Source organism: Mesoplodon bidens (assembly GCF_964165515.1).
Source record: "Mesoplodon bidens genome assembly, chromosome: 11".
In the NCBI taxonomy this organism is placed as follows: Eukaryota; Metazoa; Chordata; class Mammalia; order Artiodactyla; family Ziphiidae; genus Mesoplodon; species Mesoplodon bidens.
In genome coordinates this window covers 28366579-28387068 of record NC_138167.1, presented here as the reverse complement: position 1 = coordinate 28387068, position 20490 = coordinate 28366579, and the positions used below count along the sequence as shown (strand labels likewise).

General features: G+C 36.2%; 1 protein-coding gene across 1 annotated transcript in view; it reads left to right on the top strand.

Moving 5' to 3' along the window:
- Positions 1-20490, top strand: part of LOC308624526 (copine-8-like) — an 83755-nt gene that overhangs the window by 41285 nt on the left and 21980 nt on the right. The window contains exons 2-3 of the mRNA XM_081247809.1: positions 12227-12267; positions 13980-14026. Coding sequence (XP_081103935.1) covers positions 12227-12267; positions 13980-14026 — 88 coding nt within the window. The remainder of the gene's footprint in view (positions 1-12226; positions 12268-13979; positions 14027-20490) is intronic.

Here is a 20490-nt window from a genome sequence, read left to right as displayed (position 1 = left end):
GTTTTTCCTTGATCTAGTACAAGTCTATAGCATGGAGTTGTGGGTCTAGAGCATTTGCTGGGCTGGGGTTGGGCGTCAGGGCATTGTAGCTGCAGGAATTGAGGTGGCCATGCTGCTGCCAGATATCTGGGCTGCCTCTGTGGCAGTCTTCTCCCAGGACTTTTCTGCCAAAGATCCAGCATGAAACTGTGGCTTGGAATGGGTAGGGCCAGAGCACTCTCTTGGCTTGAAGAAGGACCACAGTGTGAGGGTTGTGGTGTCTCAGCAAGTGCTGACAATGGCCATTGGCACCCCAACAGGACCACACCCTAGGCCCACAGTGGCTGCTGCCACCCCACCAGGACCACACCACACCACACTTAGACCTTTGGGTTCTTTATGCATAACTAGACTGAGTCTTTTCTCAGGGCTGGCTCAGACCCCATGCCAAGCTGTGGTGTGGAGTGAGCAGAGCTGAAGTATTCTCCTCACTTGGATTGGGGAGTATGGCAAGGTGGTGGCCGCCAGTGTAAAGCCCTCTCTGCCCTGATCATTGGGCAGTCAGCACAGGTACACTCTTTGTGAGTAGAGTCTAGGCTTTTCTAGCTCTTCTATCTGTCCCAATGTTTCTTCCAGTAGCCAGGGAGGCTTGTCTCCTCCCTGAAGGACCCCAGGACTGGGATAGCCAATTTGTGGCTCGACCTGCTTGCTCCCCAGGTGAGAGTCCACCATGTGGACCTTCTCTTCCTTTCACATTCCTCTCAGGGCCAGAGGTCCCAACTTTATCCTTTTTTTCTTCCTACCTTGTTATGTGGAAATCTTTCTTATAGCTTTGGTTGTATAGGAGTTCTTCTGCCAGTTTCCATTTAGTTTTCCATGTGAATTGTTCCACATATAAATGTATTTTTGGTGTGTTTGTGGGGGGTGGTGAGCTTCAGTCCTCCTATTCTTCCATCTTTATCTGCCCAGTAATGCCCTTTTGCTGCAGGACCTGGCATGTGGTCTGGCTGCCTGTTGTCCCTGTAGCCTTGCTTATTGCCTTGTGGTGCTGGTCTCTGCTGATTTACCAGGTCTTTGTGGGTCTGTCCTTGTTTTATTTCTTTCCATTGGGTCAGTTATGTTCTTAAGTTACCTCCATAAAACATCTCTTTCATTATAAATTTCCCTGTTTTGTGACACTTACAACTAAATGAGTCTTAATTCATTCAGCTAATATTTATCTATGTCATAGGACATTCTTATTTATTTAATTTTCATGTCATTACTTACTATTGAGGATGAACTTCATGTAATATGTTCAATGACTAACTGTATTCCTTCTCTTGTAAAATCTCTATTCACTTATGTAGCCCATTTTTCTTTTGAAGTATTTATATTTTTCTCATTAATTTAGAGAATGTTTTGTATATTTATAGCTTTAACATTTTATCTATCATCTATTATATATGTAAATATGTTTTAACTTTTATTATTATACCATTTTTGAATAGACATTTAAAATGAGTTCATTATCGGATAAGTTAATGTTTGCTCTGAGCTTTGTGTAAAGCGTAGAAAGTATTCATGCCAAGATTTTAAAAATAGTATCTTACATTTTCTTCCAGTTTTCCCTAATTGATTCTGTTTGGTGTTATATTTTCTATAATTTACTTTAAAATATTTTAACAGAGGCAGTGTGATTTAGATGTTTGTGTTAGATTGTAGTGTTAAATCTGAAGTATCTTAATCAGTATCTTACATATTTAGGATGTGCTGTGTTGGTATTTGAAGTCTAACTGGGAGCCCTCGCTTAAGAAATGCCAAATCTGAAACTATTCTACGATTTTTATCCTTGATCAGCACCAGAGGGTTTTGTAATTACTGTGTATGTCAGAAATTACTTGTTTTTTTTTTTACTAGTGATGTGTATGGTGATCAGATATGTGAATTGACCACTTTACACCACTAGATGATTATAATAAAAAAGACAGTAATAAGTACTAGAGAGGATATGGAGAAATTGGAACCTTCAAACATTGTTGGTAGGAATGTAACACGGTGCAACTACTTTGAAAAATAGTTTGGTAGTTTATCAAAATGTTAAAAATAGTGTTACTATATGAGCCAGAAATTCCACTTCTAGGTATATATCCAAGAGAACTGAAATTCTATGTTCACACAAAAACCTATATGCAAATGTTTAAGGCAGCATTATGGATGATAGCCAAAAGTGGAAACAACCCAAATGTGTATCATTTAATGAACAAAATGGGATATATCCATACAATGGAATTTTATTTGGCTATAAAACGTAAAGATACTGATACTTGCCACAACATGGATGAACCTTAAAAACATTATGTTAGGTAAAAGAAACTAGTCACAAAAGGCCATATATTATATAATTCCATTTATATGAAATACACAGAATAGGCAGATGCATAGAGACAGAAAGTATATTGGTGGTTATCAAGGGTTGGAGGAGGTGGAATTGGGAGTGACTACTAATGGGTAGAGTTTTTTTGGGGGGGTGGTGGTGGTGGTGGTGAGAATGTTCTAAAATTAGACAGTGGTGATGATTGCATAACTCTTTGAATCTACTATAAACCACTGAATTGTACACTTTTAAATGGTGAATTGTATGGTCTGGGAATTATATCTGAGTAAAGCTGTTATTAAAATATATATATGCAGATTGGCTAGAAATATTGCACAAATGAACAGGGCATATGAACCTAGAGAATCCTGTGATTATGCCTTTTGGAATGGTGCCCTAAACCCAGGGACTCCTTGGGTCATGGGCACAGAAAGTTTAGAGGATTCTCTACCATGATTTGGCCAGAGGTTAGATGAATCTTGTCAACAGAAGATTGTCACATCTTCCTTAAGCTGCTATTCTGAATGCCTGAAAGCACAGAGAGTTGGAACTTGATTAAACATAGAGCATGTTGTGTGACTGTTTTGAGTCCCACTTGCTAATGAATGTGCCTTTGGCAGAATTTGGTCTGAGACTTGCTTTCATGGTAACAGCATTTGGGAGTGAAGTGATAGTGTAAGAGAATTGCACAGCCCTCACATACTTCAGCAATTGAAGGCAACAGATAACTACCAAAAAGTCCAAATTGGATAGGACAATTGTTAACAATTGGTACTCAGGAACATTACTGACCTTTATGTATTCATCATGCCTCTAACCACTTTACTGAATTATCCTGTTAATTTTGAAATATTTTATTAATTTATTATCTTACATTTTTCTGGGTACAAAACTAAATCTTTTGCACATAATGATAATTTTCCTCTTTCCGGTAGTGTGTCTCACTTTCATTTTATAATTTATTTGCTAGAGCTTGGAAAACAATGATGAGTGGTATGATAACACTGTTTGCAGTTCATTTCATTTTATACTCAATAATATGGACAAAGAGTCAATATAACCAATACAAAAATTGAAAGTCAAAATCAAAATTATAAATCAGTCAAAAATTTAAAAAATGCATCTTATGCATTTAGTATTCTTGCAACTTTGTCCACATTATTTAACCTCTCAGAATTTTACTATCTCACCTGGAAAATGGATTCGGATAATAATTGCTACTTATTAGGATTATGGTGAAGATTAAATAAAATGATTTATTTAAAGTGCTCATACCATGTTCTTGGAATGGAAGAATCAACATTGTGAAAATGACTCTACTACCCAAAGAAATCTACAGATTCAGTGAAATCCCTATCAAACTACCACTGGCATTCTTCACAGAACTAGAGCAAAAAAATTCACAATTTGTATGGAAATACAAAAGACCCCAAATAGCCAAAGCAATCTTGAGAACGAAAAATGGAGCTAGAGGAATCAGGCTCCTGGACTACAGACCATACTACAAAGCTACAGTAATTAAGACAGTATGGTACTGGCACAAAAACAGACATATAGATCAATGGAACAGGATAGAAAGCCCAGAGATAAACCCATGCACATATGGTCACCTTACCTTTGATAAAGGAGGCAAGAATATACAGTGGAGAAAAGACAGCCTCTTCAGTAGGTGGTGCTTGGAAAACTGGACAGCTACATGTAAAAGAATGAAATTAGAACACTCCCTAACACCATACACAAAAATAAGCTCAAAATGGATTACAGACCTAAATGTAAGGCCAGACACTATAAAACTCTTAGAGAAAAACATAGGCAGAGCACTCTGTGACATAAATCACAGCAAGATCCTTTTTGACCCACCTCCTAGAGAAATGGAAATAAATACAAAAATAAACAAATGGGACCTAATGAAACTTAAAAGCTTTTGCACAACAAAGGAAATGATAAACAAGATGAAAAGACAACCCTCAGAATGAGAGAAAATCTTTGCAAATGAAGCAATGGACAAAGGATTAATTTCCAAAATTTATAAACAGCTCATGCAGCTCAATATCAAAAAAACAAATAACCCAATCCGAAAATGGGCAGAAGACCTAAATAGACATTTCTCCAAAGAAGATATACAGATTGCTAACAAACAGATGAAAGAATGCTCAACATCGTTAATCACTAGAGAAATGCAAATCAAAACTACAATGAGATAACTCACACTGGTCAGAATGGCCATCATCAAAAAATCTACAAAAAATAAATGCTGGAGAGGGTGTGGAGAAAAAGGAATCCTCTTGCACTGTTTGTGGGAATGTAAATTGATACAGCTACTATGGAAAACAGTATGGAGGTTCCTTAAAAAACTAAATATAGAACTACCATATGACCCAGCAATCCCACTACTGGGCATATCCCCTGAGAAAACCATAATTCAAAAAGAGTCATGTACCACAATGTTCATTGCAGCTCTATTTACAATAGCCATGACATGGAAGCAACCTAAGTGTCCATCAACAGATGAATGGTAAAGAAGATGTGACACATATATACAATGGAATATTACTCAGCCATAAGAAGAAACAAAATTGAGTTATTTGTAGTGAGGTGGATGAACCTAGAGTCTGTCATACAGAGTGAAGTAAGTCAGAGAGAGAAAAACACATACTGTATGCTAATACACATATATGGAATCTAAAAAACAACAAAGAAAGTGGTCATGAAGAACCTAGTGCCCCTAGACGGGAATAAAGATGCAGACCTACTAGAGAATGGACTTGAGGATACGGGGAGGGGGAAGGGTAAGCTGGGACAAAGTGAGAGAGTGGCATGGACAGATATAGACTACCAAATGTAAAATAGATAGCTAGTGGGAAGCAACTGCATTGCACAAGGAGATCAGCTCGGTTCTTCGTTGCCACCTAGAGTGGTGGGATAAGGAGGGTGGGAGGGAGTGAGATGCAAGAGGGAAGAGTTATGGGGATATATGTATATGTATAACTGATTCACTTGGTTATAAAACAGAAACTAACACAATATTATAAAGCAATTATACTCCAATAAAGTTGTTGAAATAAATAAATAAAGTGCTCAGCACAAAAAAAGAAGCAAGTGGTGGCATTAGCCATGCCACTATAAGAGGTAAGGCCTGCCAATTTTTTTTTTTTTTTTTTTTTTTTTTTTTGCTGTACGCGGGCCTCTCACTGCTGTGGCCTCTCCCGCTGCGGAGCACAGGCTCCGGACACACAGGCTCCGCGGCCATGGCTCGCGGGCCCAGCCGCTCCGCGGCATGTGGGATCCTCCGGGACAGGGGCACGAACCCGTGTCCCCTGCATCGGCAGGCGGACTCTCAACCACTGCGCCACCAGGGAAGCCCTTGCCAATTTTTAAGTATGAAGATTGCAAAATTTTGAATAAAATTTTAAATATTAAAAAAAAATATATAAAGTGCTCAGCACAGTGCCTGGCACCCAACTAAGTAAATAAATAGTAAGTGAGGAATTTATGACATAGGTTCATGTTGGGTATGATGGAGCAGATGGAGGGAATAATCAGTTTTATCTTCTCAGGGTACAAAAATGAGGAAAGGCTGAAAGAGGAATTCACATTTCCCAGCAGAAATGAGGTTGCTGAGGAAATTTTAGGGACAGGGTAAAATAATAGTACAGAAATATGAGGCAATATTAGATTAAGGGACTGTAAAAAATCTGAAGTGTCTGGAACAGAGTCTATGATATGGAATATGGATAGAAGTGCAACTAGAGATAAAGCCGGGATCAGAATGTGGCTGGTATGTAGTACTATTTTAAGGAGTTTGGAATTTCTGTTGGTAATGGGTTTTATGCAGGGGAGCCATTTGGTCAGGTTTTACTGTAGAGAACTTTCTCTTGGAGACATCTTGGTGAATGAACTGGGAGACAGGAAGCAGGAAGACAAGTTAAGAGCTAGCTCTAAGGTCTGGGATGTAGTTGGGACTTGGAAGCAGAAGCCAAGGTGGGGGAAGCATTAGCGGAAGGAGATGGAGGGGAAGGATGATTGGAGTCTTGCTTGGAAGAGAGATGGGTTGAACCCTGTTGCTGTATTAATTTCCTGTAGCTGTTGTAACAAATTATCACAAACTTGTTGACTTAAAACTACAGAAATTTATTCTTACAGTTCTGGAGGCCAGAAGTGTAAATAGAGTGTCACTTGGCTGAAACCAAGATGTTGGTAGGGCTGCTTTCCCTCTGGGGGTTCTGGTGGAGAAGCCATTCCTTGCTCTTTTCCAGCTTCTTGTGGCTGCTGGCATGCCTTGGCTTGTGGCTGCATCATTTGGGTCTTCAAGGCTAGAGCCCACACATCTCTCTCTGCTCTGTTCACATCACTCTCTCCTCTGTGTCAAATCTCCCTCTGCCTTCTTCTTATTAGGATATGTGATTGATTGCATTTAGGGCCCACCCAGATAATCCAGGATAAATGCCTCATCACAGAATCAATAAATTTAATCACATCTGCACAGACCCTTTTTCCCCCTAAATAAGGGTCACATTAATTGGACCCAGAGATTAAGACCTGATATGTTTGGGGGACCATAATTCTGCCTTCCATAGTTGCCACTTACTGAGATAGGAAATAGAGAGCCTACAAGACTGTGGAAAATATAATGAAATTAGTTTTGTACGTAAGTTTTAGGTTTTTAAGAAGACTCATTCTGTTCTCAGTTTCTTTTATCCTTCCCATTTTTAACATAAATGTCATTTCTCTACTTTAGCTGAAATCAGGGATTGGGTTTTGTAAAACCCATCTTTTTTTCTAAAAGCTTGTATCACCCTGAGTTAACCCTACATATTACTTCAAACCAAAGTGTTCTTCTGTTTACCTTAGCTCAGGCAAACAGAGCTCTGACACGTCAGATTCTGAAAAGCCCTGAGTTTCCTTTAAATAAATTTCAAGAATATCAATCACAGGTGAATACAGAAAAAATTTTCACCATTAATTATCTTCCCCTCAAATTCTTTTAGTATTATACCAAATTCAACCCAGGCAAAGGTTGAAACTGTATATTTTATTACTGACCTTTTCAGCTCAACAGTACTAATAAATAAATACTTTAAAACAACAATTTTCAGCAAAAACTGAAAAATAAAGTTTATTTTGTTACTAGTTTTCATTGAGTAATATATATCATACACGATAAATTTCTACTTGTATGCTCAGGCTATGAAATGTGGCTGCTGCTGAGCTGAAATTTTAGTCTGTTTGTACAACTTCAAACCTGAATGTCTCTTCTTATTTTCTTGAAAGCTGATAAACTTGTTAAGTACTTTCCAATGACCCTACCCTTTAGAATTACTTGGTGTCTTAGATTCTAGCTAATTCTGGCTTTTTAGTAGGCTTCAGTTTCAAAATACTTTATTTTTTTTCATTTCTAAAGTTTTACTTTTTCAGTACAGTGTTTCGCTAGTGTTTTTCAGTACAGTGTTTCTATTTGCCGTAGAAATTTTAGGTTCAGGAAAATAGTTTTTTCCTTAAATTTGCATGCTAAATTTCCAGCTATAATATTTGGTCAAAGAATAAAAATAATGCATAAATAAGTCATAGAGAATTAAATATTGCATTCAAGTGACTTCCAAAGATTCGATAAATTTCCTTTCAGTTGCTCAAAACAAGTTTTGATTTCCCTGTCGTTATTTAAAAAACTCGGAAAACCATTTTGTGTGTTATATGCATAAAATATATATATATATATATATATATATATATATATATGCATGCCAAGAACTTCTTAATTCCAGTCCTTAAGACAATATAATGCCCAAGGTAAGGGTCCTAGACATGACCCAGTGACATGGGGCATGTTTATAATTTCCTCACTCAGGTGTTATTCAGTTAATGGGTTACTTATTAGGGCAAAGGTCTAATATGCCACCTTCCTCTTCTACTCTTTTTTCCATAATAAAACACCTCATCATACCTAAAGTGAAAAAGGTGACGCTTTTGATTGAATACTAAAGCCGTTCATTCGTACAGACCTTTGCTTATGTGCCAACTAGGTTCTGTGGTTGCCTAAGCAATATTTAGTAAAGACCTTGCAGGCGGTCAGTTGATCCTGAAACTAAGTTGAAAAACAGGTAAATAAAAGTCCTCTAATAATTTCCTATATTTTAATTAAACCCAGTGTCATTCTGTTTATAGATACAGAACAATTCTCAGAGGCAGTTATATTTATGCAGAGATGTGGTTCTCTGTCCACATGTAGAAAATTTATGCTGGACTGTGTTTTTAAAATGATAAAGCATTGTTTGGCTCTATTCATAAGCTATATTTTTGTTCATATGGAAAACTAACTAGAACAATTTTTAATTTGGCTCTATTTATAAGCTATATTTTTGTTCTTATTAAAAATTAAATAGAACAATTCCACTCAGGTACAGCAGTGGAGCCTCGTTACATGTTGTCTAAGTTCTGCTGGCCACAAGTAGCTTTTTGGAACTCACTTCATAACTTCAGTTTGAAGATTTATTCCCAAAACCAAATATATTGTGTGCTTTTTTAAAATTAGCACCTTAAAAAGTCACAAATAGTAAAATTGTCTTTACTGTGAAACTATTAACTTTAGAATTCATAATATATACCAAGTAGATTTTCTTTTTAAAAATACATCTGTGTTAGGATAGTAATATTTGCTTCCCTTTTAAAGGAATTAAAAAATTCAATATTTACTACACTAAGAACAATATTTATTAGCTGATTTCATTTACTGAGTTGGAAAGAATTAGGCCTACAACTTGTAGGTTAACTCATTTACAAATATCCTTTACCTTAATAGATGGTGTTGTTACGCTCATTTTTCATGTGAATAATTAGAATTTTCAGTTTTCCACTAATAAAGTCTCATTATATAATTGCAACAGAAAAGGATACTTAACCTTAAAAAAATAAGGCAATTATTTCAAGATATACATTTGTTTAGACTATTTTTATTATATAGACATACCTATAAATTGTTTATTTTTCTAGTATATTTAAAAAAATAATTTGGTTAAGAACTAACTATTGTACCTGATGTTTTTTATTTGTAGTTGAATTAATTTTACTCTATTTTACTGTTCCTTCTCCCCATAATAAACTGTTATTTTATATACCATCCAATATTGCTATTTATTTCTGAGTTTGTCCTCTTAGTAAAGTTCAGGCATCTTGAGATTTGAGAACATGTTTAATTAGTTAGTGCTTAGTTAGGTCTTGGGCATAGAATATTTTGATGAAAAATACTTGCAGAATTGCTCTGAAGTTTAAATGGAATTGCAGTTTTCCTGTTAGAGAAAGAGAAGTCTGAGATGTCATTTAAAGAGGTTAACTGGCTGTTCAGTATGGGTCTTGGAATGCCAGTTGAGAATAAAAACTATAATGGTCAAGTAAACTGTAATATTCTTCTTGGCCACTCAGCACAGTGCTGTGCTAATAACTATATGAGAAGCCATCTTAAAATTGGAAGGTGGCTTGTTGAGCATAAAATCAGAGTAAGCAGTGTTGTCGGATGAGCTAATTGACTATTGTCATCAAGAGAAGGTAGATTGATGCATCTGCCTGTTTTAAGAGATTAATATCAATGAGGATTGAATTATAAAGGGGGAAGTCAGGGAACCTTTTCTCCTGGATGGTCCTGGAAAGGTGTTACTAACTTCTTCCTTATCTACTCCTATTTCAGGCTTCATGCAAAATATGCCTCTTCCATTAACCTAGTACTTCTTCATACAGGTTAGAGTTTAATTGATTGCACTTTAGCTTTAGTTATGATATTTCAATCATACTCTTAAGTCCAGACATTTTAATTGTAATTTGAGATGAGTGGTTACTAGAGCAAATCATGCAATTCACAGATTAAATTTTTGATTAAGTTATTTCTTCAGGTAAGTTTTCTGATTAATGCACCGTATTTCTCCATAATTTCTTTTCAGGAGTTTGCTCTCCTTCTTGTTTTAGCTACATCAAGGTTTATAGAATAGAAAGACCTGTTCAGGATTTTTATAATTTTCAAATTCAACATTCCATTATAAAATTGTAGGCATAATGTTAAAGGCATCCTAACTCGAGCAAAAGACAGCCTCATGGAGGGAAGAGTAACCTTCCTATATAAATCTGGTGAGGGGTGGTGTGTGTGTGTGTTTTTTAAAGTGCTTTATATAGAAAACAAAGATATTTTTCTGTGACTAAGTACAGTTATGTTTGGCCCCCTATCCTAGTTCTCTTTGTTCATAGCATAGGTGGCATCTCTCTTCACATTCGTCTATAAACAAGAATTTATTTTATGTCATACCCTAGTGGCTCAAAGAGTAGGTATAATGGGAGGCCTTCTACATTTCCAACAGTCAGGAAAACAAGTTGTTTCTCCCTGACTTCTCCAGACAATGTAGCATTTTGTAAAGAACAGGGAAATCAGATTCAAAATGTTGACTTCATTGGAATATTCTGTACTGGGCTGTGTGCTCTTATTCATTTACTCAGTTTCTCTGACCCTCAGTTCTTTTCTTTTTTTTTATACAATAGCCTTCACAATAATACCTCTCTTTTAACTTAATGTGAAAGTGCTTTGTTTCTAATGGGATATTAGGGAGGAAAATATCTTGCATTCCTGTGATCAGTCCTAAGTTTATGATGCATTTTGATAATCACTGGTCTTTTGCAGTGATTCTTATCATGTAAGAATATTTGCCTTTTACAAACTTTTAAAATCATATAACTTTGAGTATAGTAGTCTTTGGGGAATTAAATCTAGTCAGAGATAGTTTATTCTATTTTATTCATATGATCAAATTATAGCTGAAATGTATTGTCAAATAGCAATGGGAAAGCTAAATTGCAAAGTTCAGGAACTAAGTTATGAAGAGTTTATGGAGTTTTTTTCCCCTCATATTATAAAGGATCTAAGGTTTTTTGTTTGTTTGTTTGTTTGTTTTGACCTTACATACTGTATGTTATGGATCATAATGGCTAGAAGAAATAATGTGGCAAGTAAAGTCTATGATTAAGAATATTTATCTTTATTGTTGATAGAAATCCATTGTTTTGTATTTATGGTTAAAGATTGTAGGGTTTTTATTTTTTTAAAGATAAATAAGGCACCAAAATCACATTATTTGCTTTTAAATGTGTATAACATAGTTTTTGAGTCCCAAGCACACTGCAATATTTGCACTTTCATCTCTCCTCGACTTTTATGAACTCTGAAAGAAAGAGCTGAATTACATTTTTTAGGACACTTAATGAGCAACACTAGACACATAGGAAAGGCTGGAGAATTTCCATGTGAGTGGAGAGCTACCTTTATAAATATATAACAGTATATTCTCAAATGGAAATGTTTTAAATTTACTGTTTTCCAGTCATTGCTGGAGTTATAGTGTCTGCTTAGGGGACAGAAGGATTATTTTAATATGATTTCTGACTAGTGGTCTTTGACTTAATTCTAAATATAAACGTGTCTGATAGTTTCTTTCTGGGAATATTTGAAGGCATAGTCCCATTTTTTTTTCCTCTGTGCTGTTCCGTTGACTGTGTTTTTATTTTCTTAGTGTATAGTGATTCCATAGAAGAAGTAACTTTTAAGAACCTGAAATATGAAAGGCTATCAGGTTGATATGAAAAAAGGCCCTTCAAATAACAAGCACGGTACAGATAAATGCACGTGAGTGGTAGTCCTGGTGGAAGAATACAACAGGGTAAACATGAGATTTTTATTATAAGTATTAAACATAAAAATGTAATTTAGGTATTATAAATGATTACCAATTAATAGAGGATGAATACGAAGCACAAATTTAACTTTTGGAACTTTCAAGTCATCATTCATATATATACATTTATATTTATACAAATATTTTGGTATTATATTCATCTAACATTTTCTCTTTTATTCAACAGAAATCTTCTTGACAGAGACACATTTTCTAAATCTGATCCAAGTAAGTATCTATTACTTGCTTTTTTTTTTTTTTTTTTTTTTTTTGCAGTACACGGGCCTCTCACTGTTGTGGCCTCTCCTGTTGCGGAGCACAGGCTCCGGACGCGCAGGCTCAGCAGCCATGGCTCATGGGCCCAGCCGCTCCACGGCATGTGGGACCCTCCCAGACCAGGGCATGAACCCGTGTCCCCTGCATCGGCAGGCGGACTCTCAACCACTGCGCCACCAGGGAAGCCCTATTACTTGCTTTTTGAAATAGTCTACGTATTTTACTTGATTTTGCAAAAAGTTGTATGAAAATCATAGTTCTTATTTAAATATTGTTTTAAAGCCTAGAAAGCAAGATGGAGTATAGTCTCAGGCCCTGCATTCTCATCTACCTGGGCAGTACTCTGGCTAAAGAGAGGGAATTGCTTAGCATTTTGAGAATAAGATGACAATGCAGATGACTGCAATGTAGGGCAGTTCACTTTGAAATTAAACCTCATTGTATAGCCATATGGTAGAAATTATCTTTGAAAGACAACTGTAATGGGCCATAATTTTATGATCAAGTCAGAGTAATCATTTTTCATTTGTTGTGAATAAATGCAGTATATAAAGGTATGTACAACCAAGTGAATTATATAACATCTTGAATGAGCTGAAGTTTTTGATTCCCAATTATATATATTGAAAATTGGAGATAAATTGTAAAATGAGACAATTTAAATTAGAAAACAACAGAAATAATGTATAAATCAAGTAGTGATTCCAAATCTTGTAATATTTAGAAGCTGATATCCAGCAGCTCTCCATCTCTACAAATGTGTGAACCTGTGTGGTTTAATTACAGGAGAGAGGTTTTGTCAGTTGACAGAAGAATTCTTGAGGTAGTCACTGGAGAAAAGGCATTAAACTTTGTGGGTATTAAAAATTCCTGGGTCCCATTGACAAGTAGGTGGGATATTTTTATCCCTTAATCTTTACCCCAAACTCTTTTTTTTTTTTTTGCGGTACGCGGGCCTCCCACTGCTGTGGCCCCTCCCGCTGCGGAGCACAGGCTCCGGACGCGCAGGCTCAGCAGCCACGGCTCACGGGCCCAGCCGCCCCGCGGCACGCGGGATCCTCCTGGACCAGGGCACGAACCCGTGTCCCCCTCATCGGCAGGCAGACTCCCAACCACCGCGCCACCAGGGAAGCCCACCCCAAACTCTTAATCTCCCTTTTTTGCAACTTCCTTTTGTGGTTCATAGGATTTCTTACTTGTTTACAAACATTGAAGATAGGAATTGCAAATATTAAATGTGGCATATGATTTGCTCCAGATATCCTTCTTATGATGGTTTTGAGCATTGTAAGTATCCTAGGAAGAGCTTGACTTATGACTGGTAATATACTGAAATATTTCTAACTGTTTAACCTTAGTTAAAAAAATTTTTTTTATCTATATCTGTAGCATAATGCAATTGAAGACATTAGCAAATAATTGTTATTTTTTTTGTGCCTAGCTCTATACATGCTAAGTTCTAAAGACCTGATATTGTTTATTGCTTTTTTATAAAACATTTTCATCATGTGATGATTTATTAGCAATTTTCATGCCAGAGTAAGGCTAGGAACTAGGAACTAATTTTAATATAGCTTTTGTACAGCTGAAAAATAAATTGGATACATTTATATCTGATATTTATAAAAAACGTTTAGATATATTTATTTTTTCATCTTTTGTAGTTTGTGTCTTGTATGTACAAGGAGTTGGAAATAAAGAATGGAGAGAGGTAAGAATTTGAATTTAAAAAAAATGTTCTGGAAGACATGGTATAAGTTATAATGTGATCAAGATGATACTTTCCTGTTTTTAGTTATTTTAGTGATTTTCTTATAAATTTATTTATTTATTTTTGGCTGCATTGGGTCTTTGTTTCTGCTCCCAGGCTTTCTCTAGTTGTGGCAAGCAGGGGCTACTCTTTGCTGTGGTACGTGGGCTTCTCACTGTGGTGGCTTCTCTTGTTGTGGAGCACGGGCTCTAGGCATGCAGGCTTCTGTAGTTGTGGCACGCAGGCTCAGTAGTTGTGGCTTGCAGGCTCTAGACCTCAGGCTCAGTAGTTGTGGCGCACGGGCTTAGTTGCTCCACGGTTTGTGGGATCATCCCGGACCAGGGCTCAAACCCGTGTCCCCTGCATTGGCAGGCAGATTCTCAACCTCTGCACCACCAGGGAAGTCCTTCAACCCAAAGATTGAATTTCTTTTTTATTTTATTTCATTTTAATTTGATGAAAGCAATCTTTGTGTTTTGTTCTTAATAATCATTAATGTTTAGCTCATTTATGATCTTTCTGTGGAATAATCTAGCCCTGAATTTGTATTTTCCTCAGTCTTACATAAATTTAATGTGATCCAATTCTTACATAATTGGAAGTTTGTGGGTTTAGTCTCACTTTTTGAGCTCAACTGCTGATTTTATAAAATATTGCTTTAAAGCGTTTTAAAAGTGATATCAATTATCACCTGCTTTTTGACAGTTAATAACTTGTTATTTGAAAATAAAGTGGAAACTCAGTTTCCTAATACAAATACTTTGTGTAATGGAGTAAGAGCAAGGAGGCAGAATTACATTTTTTCATGGTTAATAATTTTGTTTATTTATTTTTATTGCAGTATAGTTGATGTGTATTATGTTTCAGGTGTACAATATACTGATTCACAAATTTTAAGGGTTGTACTCCATTTATAGTTATTATAAAGTATTGGATATATCCCCTGTGTTGTATAGTATATCTTTGTAGCTTATTTTATACATAATAGTTTAGACCTCTTAGTCCTCTCCCCCTGTATTGCCCCTCCCATCTTTCATCTCCCCATTGGGAACCACTAGTTTTGTTCTTTATATCTGTGAGTCTGTTTCCTTTTTGTTATACTCACTAGTTTGTTGTATTTTTTAGCTTCCATATATAAATGATATCATCCAGTATTTGTTGTTCTCTGTCTTATTTCACTTAGCATAGTACCCTCCAAGTCCATTCATGTTGTTGCAAATGTAAAATTTCATTCTTTTTTATGTCTAATATGCCATTTTGTTTATATATATATGTGTGTGTGTATATATATATCTCTATCTATCTATCTATCTATCTATCTATCTATCTATATCTCACATGTTCCAGTCCAAGAACATGGTATACCTTCCCATCTGTTTGTGTCATCTTCAGTTTCTTTCATCAGCATCTTACAGTTTTTGGGATACAGGTCTTTTGCCTCCTCAGGTAGGTTTATTTCTAGTTATTTTATTCTTATTGATGCAATGATAAATGGGATATCTTCCTGATATTTCATAGATAGTATACAGAAATGCAACAGATTTCTGTATATTATTTTTGTATCCAGCAAAGTTACCAAATTCATTGATGAGCTCTACTAGTTTTATGGTGGCTTCTTTAGGTTTTTCTGTGGATAGTACCATTTCAACTGCAAACAGTGACAGTTTTATTTCTTTCTTACCAATTTGGATTTCTTTTATTTATTTTTTCTTCTGTAATTGCTATGTCTAGGACTTCCAATACAATGTTGAATAAAACTGGTGAGAGTGGGCAGCCTTGTCTTAGAGGAAATTCTTATAGATTTATACTGTTGAGTATGCTATTAGCTGTGGGTTTTTCATATATGGCCTTTATTAGGTTGAGGTATGTTTCCTTTATGCTCACATTCTAGAGAGTTATAATAAATGGATGTTGAATTTTGTCAAAAGCCTTTTCTGCATTTATTGACATGGTTTTTATTCTTTTTTTTTTTTTTTTTTTTTTTTTTTCTCTTTTTTTTTTTTTTTAATTAGTTTCTGCTTTATAACAAAGTGAATCAGTCATACATATACATCTGTTCCCACATCCCTTCCCTCATGCATCTCCCTCCCTCCCACCCTTCCCATCCCACCCCTCCAGGCGGTCACAAAGCACCGAGCTGATCTCCCTGTGCTCTGCGGCTGCTTCCCACTATCTATCTACCTTACGTTTGGTAGTGTATATATGTCCATGCCTCTCTTTCGCTTTGTCACAGCTTACCCTTCCCCCTCCCCATATCCTCAAGTCCATTCTCAAGTAGGTCTGTGTCTTTATTCTCGTTTTGCCCCTAGGTTCTTCATGACATTTTTTTTTTAAATTCCGTATATATGTGTTAGCATACGGTATTTGTCTTTCTCTTTCTGACTAACTTCACTCTGTATGACAGACTCTAGGTCTATCCACCTCATTACAAATAGCTCAGTTTCGTTTCTTTTTATGGCTGAGTAATATTCCATTGTATATATGTGCCACATCTTCTTTATCCATTCATCCGATGATGGACACTTAGGTTGTTTCCAGCTCCGGGCTATTGTGAATAGAGCTGCAATGAACATTTTGGTACATGTCTCTTTTGGAATTATGGTTTTCTCAGGGTATATGCCCAGTAGTGGGATTGCTGGGTCATATGGTAGTTCTATTTGTAGTTTTTTAAGGAACCTCCATACCGTTCTCCATAGTGGCTGTACCAATTCACATTCCCACCAGCAGTGCAAGAGTGTTCCCTTTTCTCCACACCCTCTCCAGCATTTATTGTTTCTAGATTCCTTGATGATGGCCATTCTGACTGGTGTGAGATGATATCTCATTGTAGTTTTGATTTGCATTTCTCTAATGATTAATGATGTTGAGCATTCTTTCATGTGTTTGTTGGCAGTCTGTATATCTTCTTTGGAGAAATGCCTTTTTAAGTCTTCTGCCCATTTTTGGATTGGGTTGTCTGTTTTTTTGCTATTGAGCTGCATGAGCTGTTTATAAATTTTGGAGATTAATCCTTTGTCAGTTGCTTCATTTGCAAATATTTTCTCCCATTCTGAGGGTTGTCTTTTGGTCTTCTTTATGGTTTCCTTTGCTGTGCAAAAGCTTTGAAGTTTCATTAGGTCCCATTTGTTTATCTTTGTTTTTATTTCCATTTCTCTAGGAGGTGGGTCCAAAAGGATCTTGCTGTGATTTATGTCATAGAGTGTTCTACCTATGTTTTCCTCTAAGAGTTTGATAGTTTCTGGCCTTACATTTAAGTCTTTAATCCATTTTGAGCTTATTTTTGTGTATGGTGCTAGGGAATGATCTAATCTCAAACTTTTACATGTCCCTGTCCAGTTTTCCCAGCACCACTTATTGAAGAGGCTGTCCTTTCTCCACTGTACATTCCTGCCTCCTTTATCAAAGATAAGTTGGCCATATGTGCGTGGGTTTATCTCTGGGCTTTCTATCCTGATCCACTGATCTATCTTTCTGTTTTTATGCCAGTACCAGACTGTCTTAATTACTGTAGCTTTGTAGTATAGTCTGAAGTCAGGGAGCCTGATTCCTCCAGCTCCGTTTTTCGTTCTCAAGATTGCTTTAGCTATTCGGGGCCTTTTGTTTTTCCAAACAAATTTTGAAATTTTTTGTTCTAGTTCTGTGAAAAATGCCATTGGTAGTTTGATAGGGATTGCATTGAATCTGTAGATTGCTTTGGGTAGTAGAGTCATTTTCACAATATTGATTCTTCCAATCCAGGAGCATGGTATATCTCTCCATCTATTTGTATCATCTTTAATTTCTTTCATCAGTGTCTTATAGTTTTCTGCATACAGGTCTTTTGTCTCCTTAGGTAGGTTTATTCCTAGATATTTTATTCTTTTTGTTGCGATGGTAAATGGGAGTGTTTTCTTGATTTCATTTTCAGATTTTTCATCATTAGTGTACAGGAATGCCAGAGATTTCTGTACATTAATTTTATATCCTGCTACTTTACCAAATTCATTGATTAGCTCTAGTAGTTTTTCGGTAGCATCTTTAGGATTCTCTATGTATAGTATCATGTCATCTGCAAACAGTGACAGCTTTACTTCTTCTTTTCCAATTTGGATTCCTTTTATTTCCTTTTCTTCTCTGATTGCTGTGGCTAAAACTTCCAAAACTATGTTGAATAAGAGTGGTGAGAGTGGGCAGCCTTGTCTTGTTCCTGATCTTAGTGGAAATGGTTTCAGTTTTTCACCATTGAGGACAATGTTGGCTGTGGGTTTGTCATATATGGCCTTTATTATGTTGAGGAAAGATCCCTCTATACCTACTTTCTGCAGGGTTTTTATCATAAATGGGTGTTGAATTTTGTCGAAAGCTTTCTCTGCATCTATTGAGATGATCATATGGTTTTTCTCCTTCAACTTGTTAATATGGTGTATTACATTGATTGATTTGCGTATATTGAAGAATCCTTGCATTCCTGGGATAAACCCCACTTGATCATGGTGTATGATCCTTTTAATGTGCTGTTGGATTCTGTTTGCTAGTATTTTGTTGAGGATTTTTGCATCTATGTTCATCAGTGATATTGGCCTGTAGTTTTCTTTCTTTGTGACATCCTTGCCTGGTTTTGGTATCAAGGTGATGTCGGCCTCGTAGAATGAGTTTGGGAGAGTTCCTCCCTCTGCTATATTTTGGAAGAGTTTGAGAAGGATAGGTGTTAGCTCTTCTCTAAATGTTTGATAGAATTCACCTGTGAAGCCATCTGGTCCTGGGCTTTTGTTTGATGGAAGATTTTTAATCACAGTTTCAATTTCAGTGCTTGTGATTGGTCTATTCATATTTTCTATTTCTTCCTGAGTCAGTCTTGGCAGGTTGTGCATTTCTAAGAATGTGTCCATTTCTTCCAGGTTGTCCATTTTATTGGAATAGAGTTGCTTATAGTAATCTCTCATAATCTTTTGTATTTCTGCAGTGTCAGTTGTTACTTCTCCTTTTTCATTTCTAATTCTATTGATTTGAGTCTTCTCCCTTTTTTTCTTGATGAGTCTGGCTAATGGTTTGTCAATTTTGTTTATCTTCTCAAAGAACCAGCTTTTAGTTTGGTTGATCTTTGCTATCGTTTCCTTCATTTCTTTTTCATTTATTTCTGATCTGATCTTTATGATTTCTTTCCTTCTGCTAGCTTTGGGGTATTTTTGTTCTTCTTTCTCTAATTGCTTTAGGTGCAGGGTCAGGTTGTTTACTCGAAATGCTTCCTGTGTCTTAAGGTGGGATTGTATTGCTATAAACTTCCCCCTTAGAACTGCTTTTGCTGCGTCCCATAGGTTTTGGGTCGTCGTGTCTCCATTGTCATTTGTTTCTAGGTATTTTTTAATTTCCTCTTTGATTTCTTCAGTGATCACTTCGTTATTGAGTAGTGTATTGTTTAGCCTCCATGTGTTTGTATTTTTTACACATCTTTTCCTGTAATTGATGTCTAGTCTCATAGCATTGTGGTCGGAGAAGATACTTGATACAATTTCAATTTTCTTAAAATTACCGAGGCTTGATTTGTGACCCAAGATATGATCTATCCTGGAGAATGTTCCATGAGCACTTGAGAAAAATGTGTATTCTGTTGTTTTTGGATGGAATGTCCTATAAATATCAACTAAGTCCATCTCGTTTAATGTATCATTTAAAGCTTGTGTTTCCTTATTTATTTTCATTTTGGATGATCTGTCCATTGGTGAAAGTGGGGTGTTAAAGTCCCCTACTATGAGTGTGTTACTGTCAATTTCCCCTTTTATGGCTGTTAGTATTTGCCTTATGTATTGAGGTGCTCCTATGTTGGGTGCATAAATATTTACAATTGTTATATCTTCTTCTTGGATCGATCCCTTTATCGTTATGTAGTGTCCTTCCTTGTCTCTTCTAATAGTCTTTATTTTAAAGTCTATTTTGTCTGATATAAGAATTGCTACTCCAGCTTTCTTTTGATTTCCATTTGCATGGAATATCTTTTTCCATCCCTTTACTTTCAATCTGTATGTGTCTCTAGGTCTGAAGTGGGTCTCTTGTAGACAGCATATATATGGGTCTTGTTTTTGTATCCATTCAGCCACTCTGTGTCTTTTGGTGGGAGCATTTAGTCCATTTACATTTAAGGTAATTATTGATATGTATGTTCCTATTCCCATTTCCTTAATTGCTTTGGGTTCGTTATTGTAGGTATATTCCTTCTGTTGTGTTTCTTGCCTAGAGAAGTTCCTTTAGCATTTGTTGTAAAGCTGGTTTGGTGGTGCTGAACTCTCTCAGCTTTTGCTTGTCTGTAAAGGTTTTAATTTCTCCATCAAATCTGAATGAGATCCTTGCTGGGTAGAGTAATCTAGGTTGCAGGTTTCTCTCCTTCATCACTTTAATTATGTCCTGCCACTCCCTTCTGGCTTGTAGGGTTTCTGCTGAGAGATCAGCTG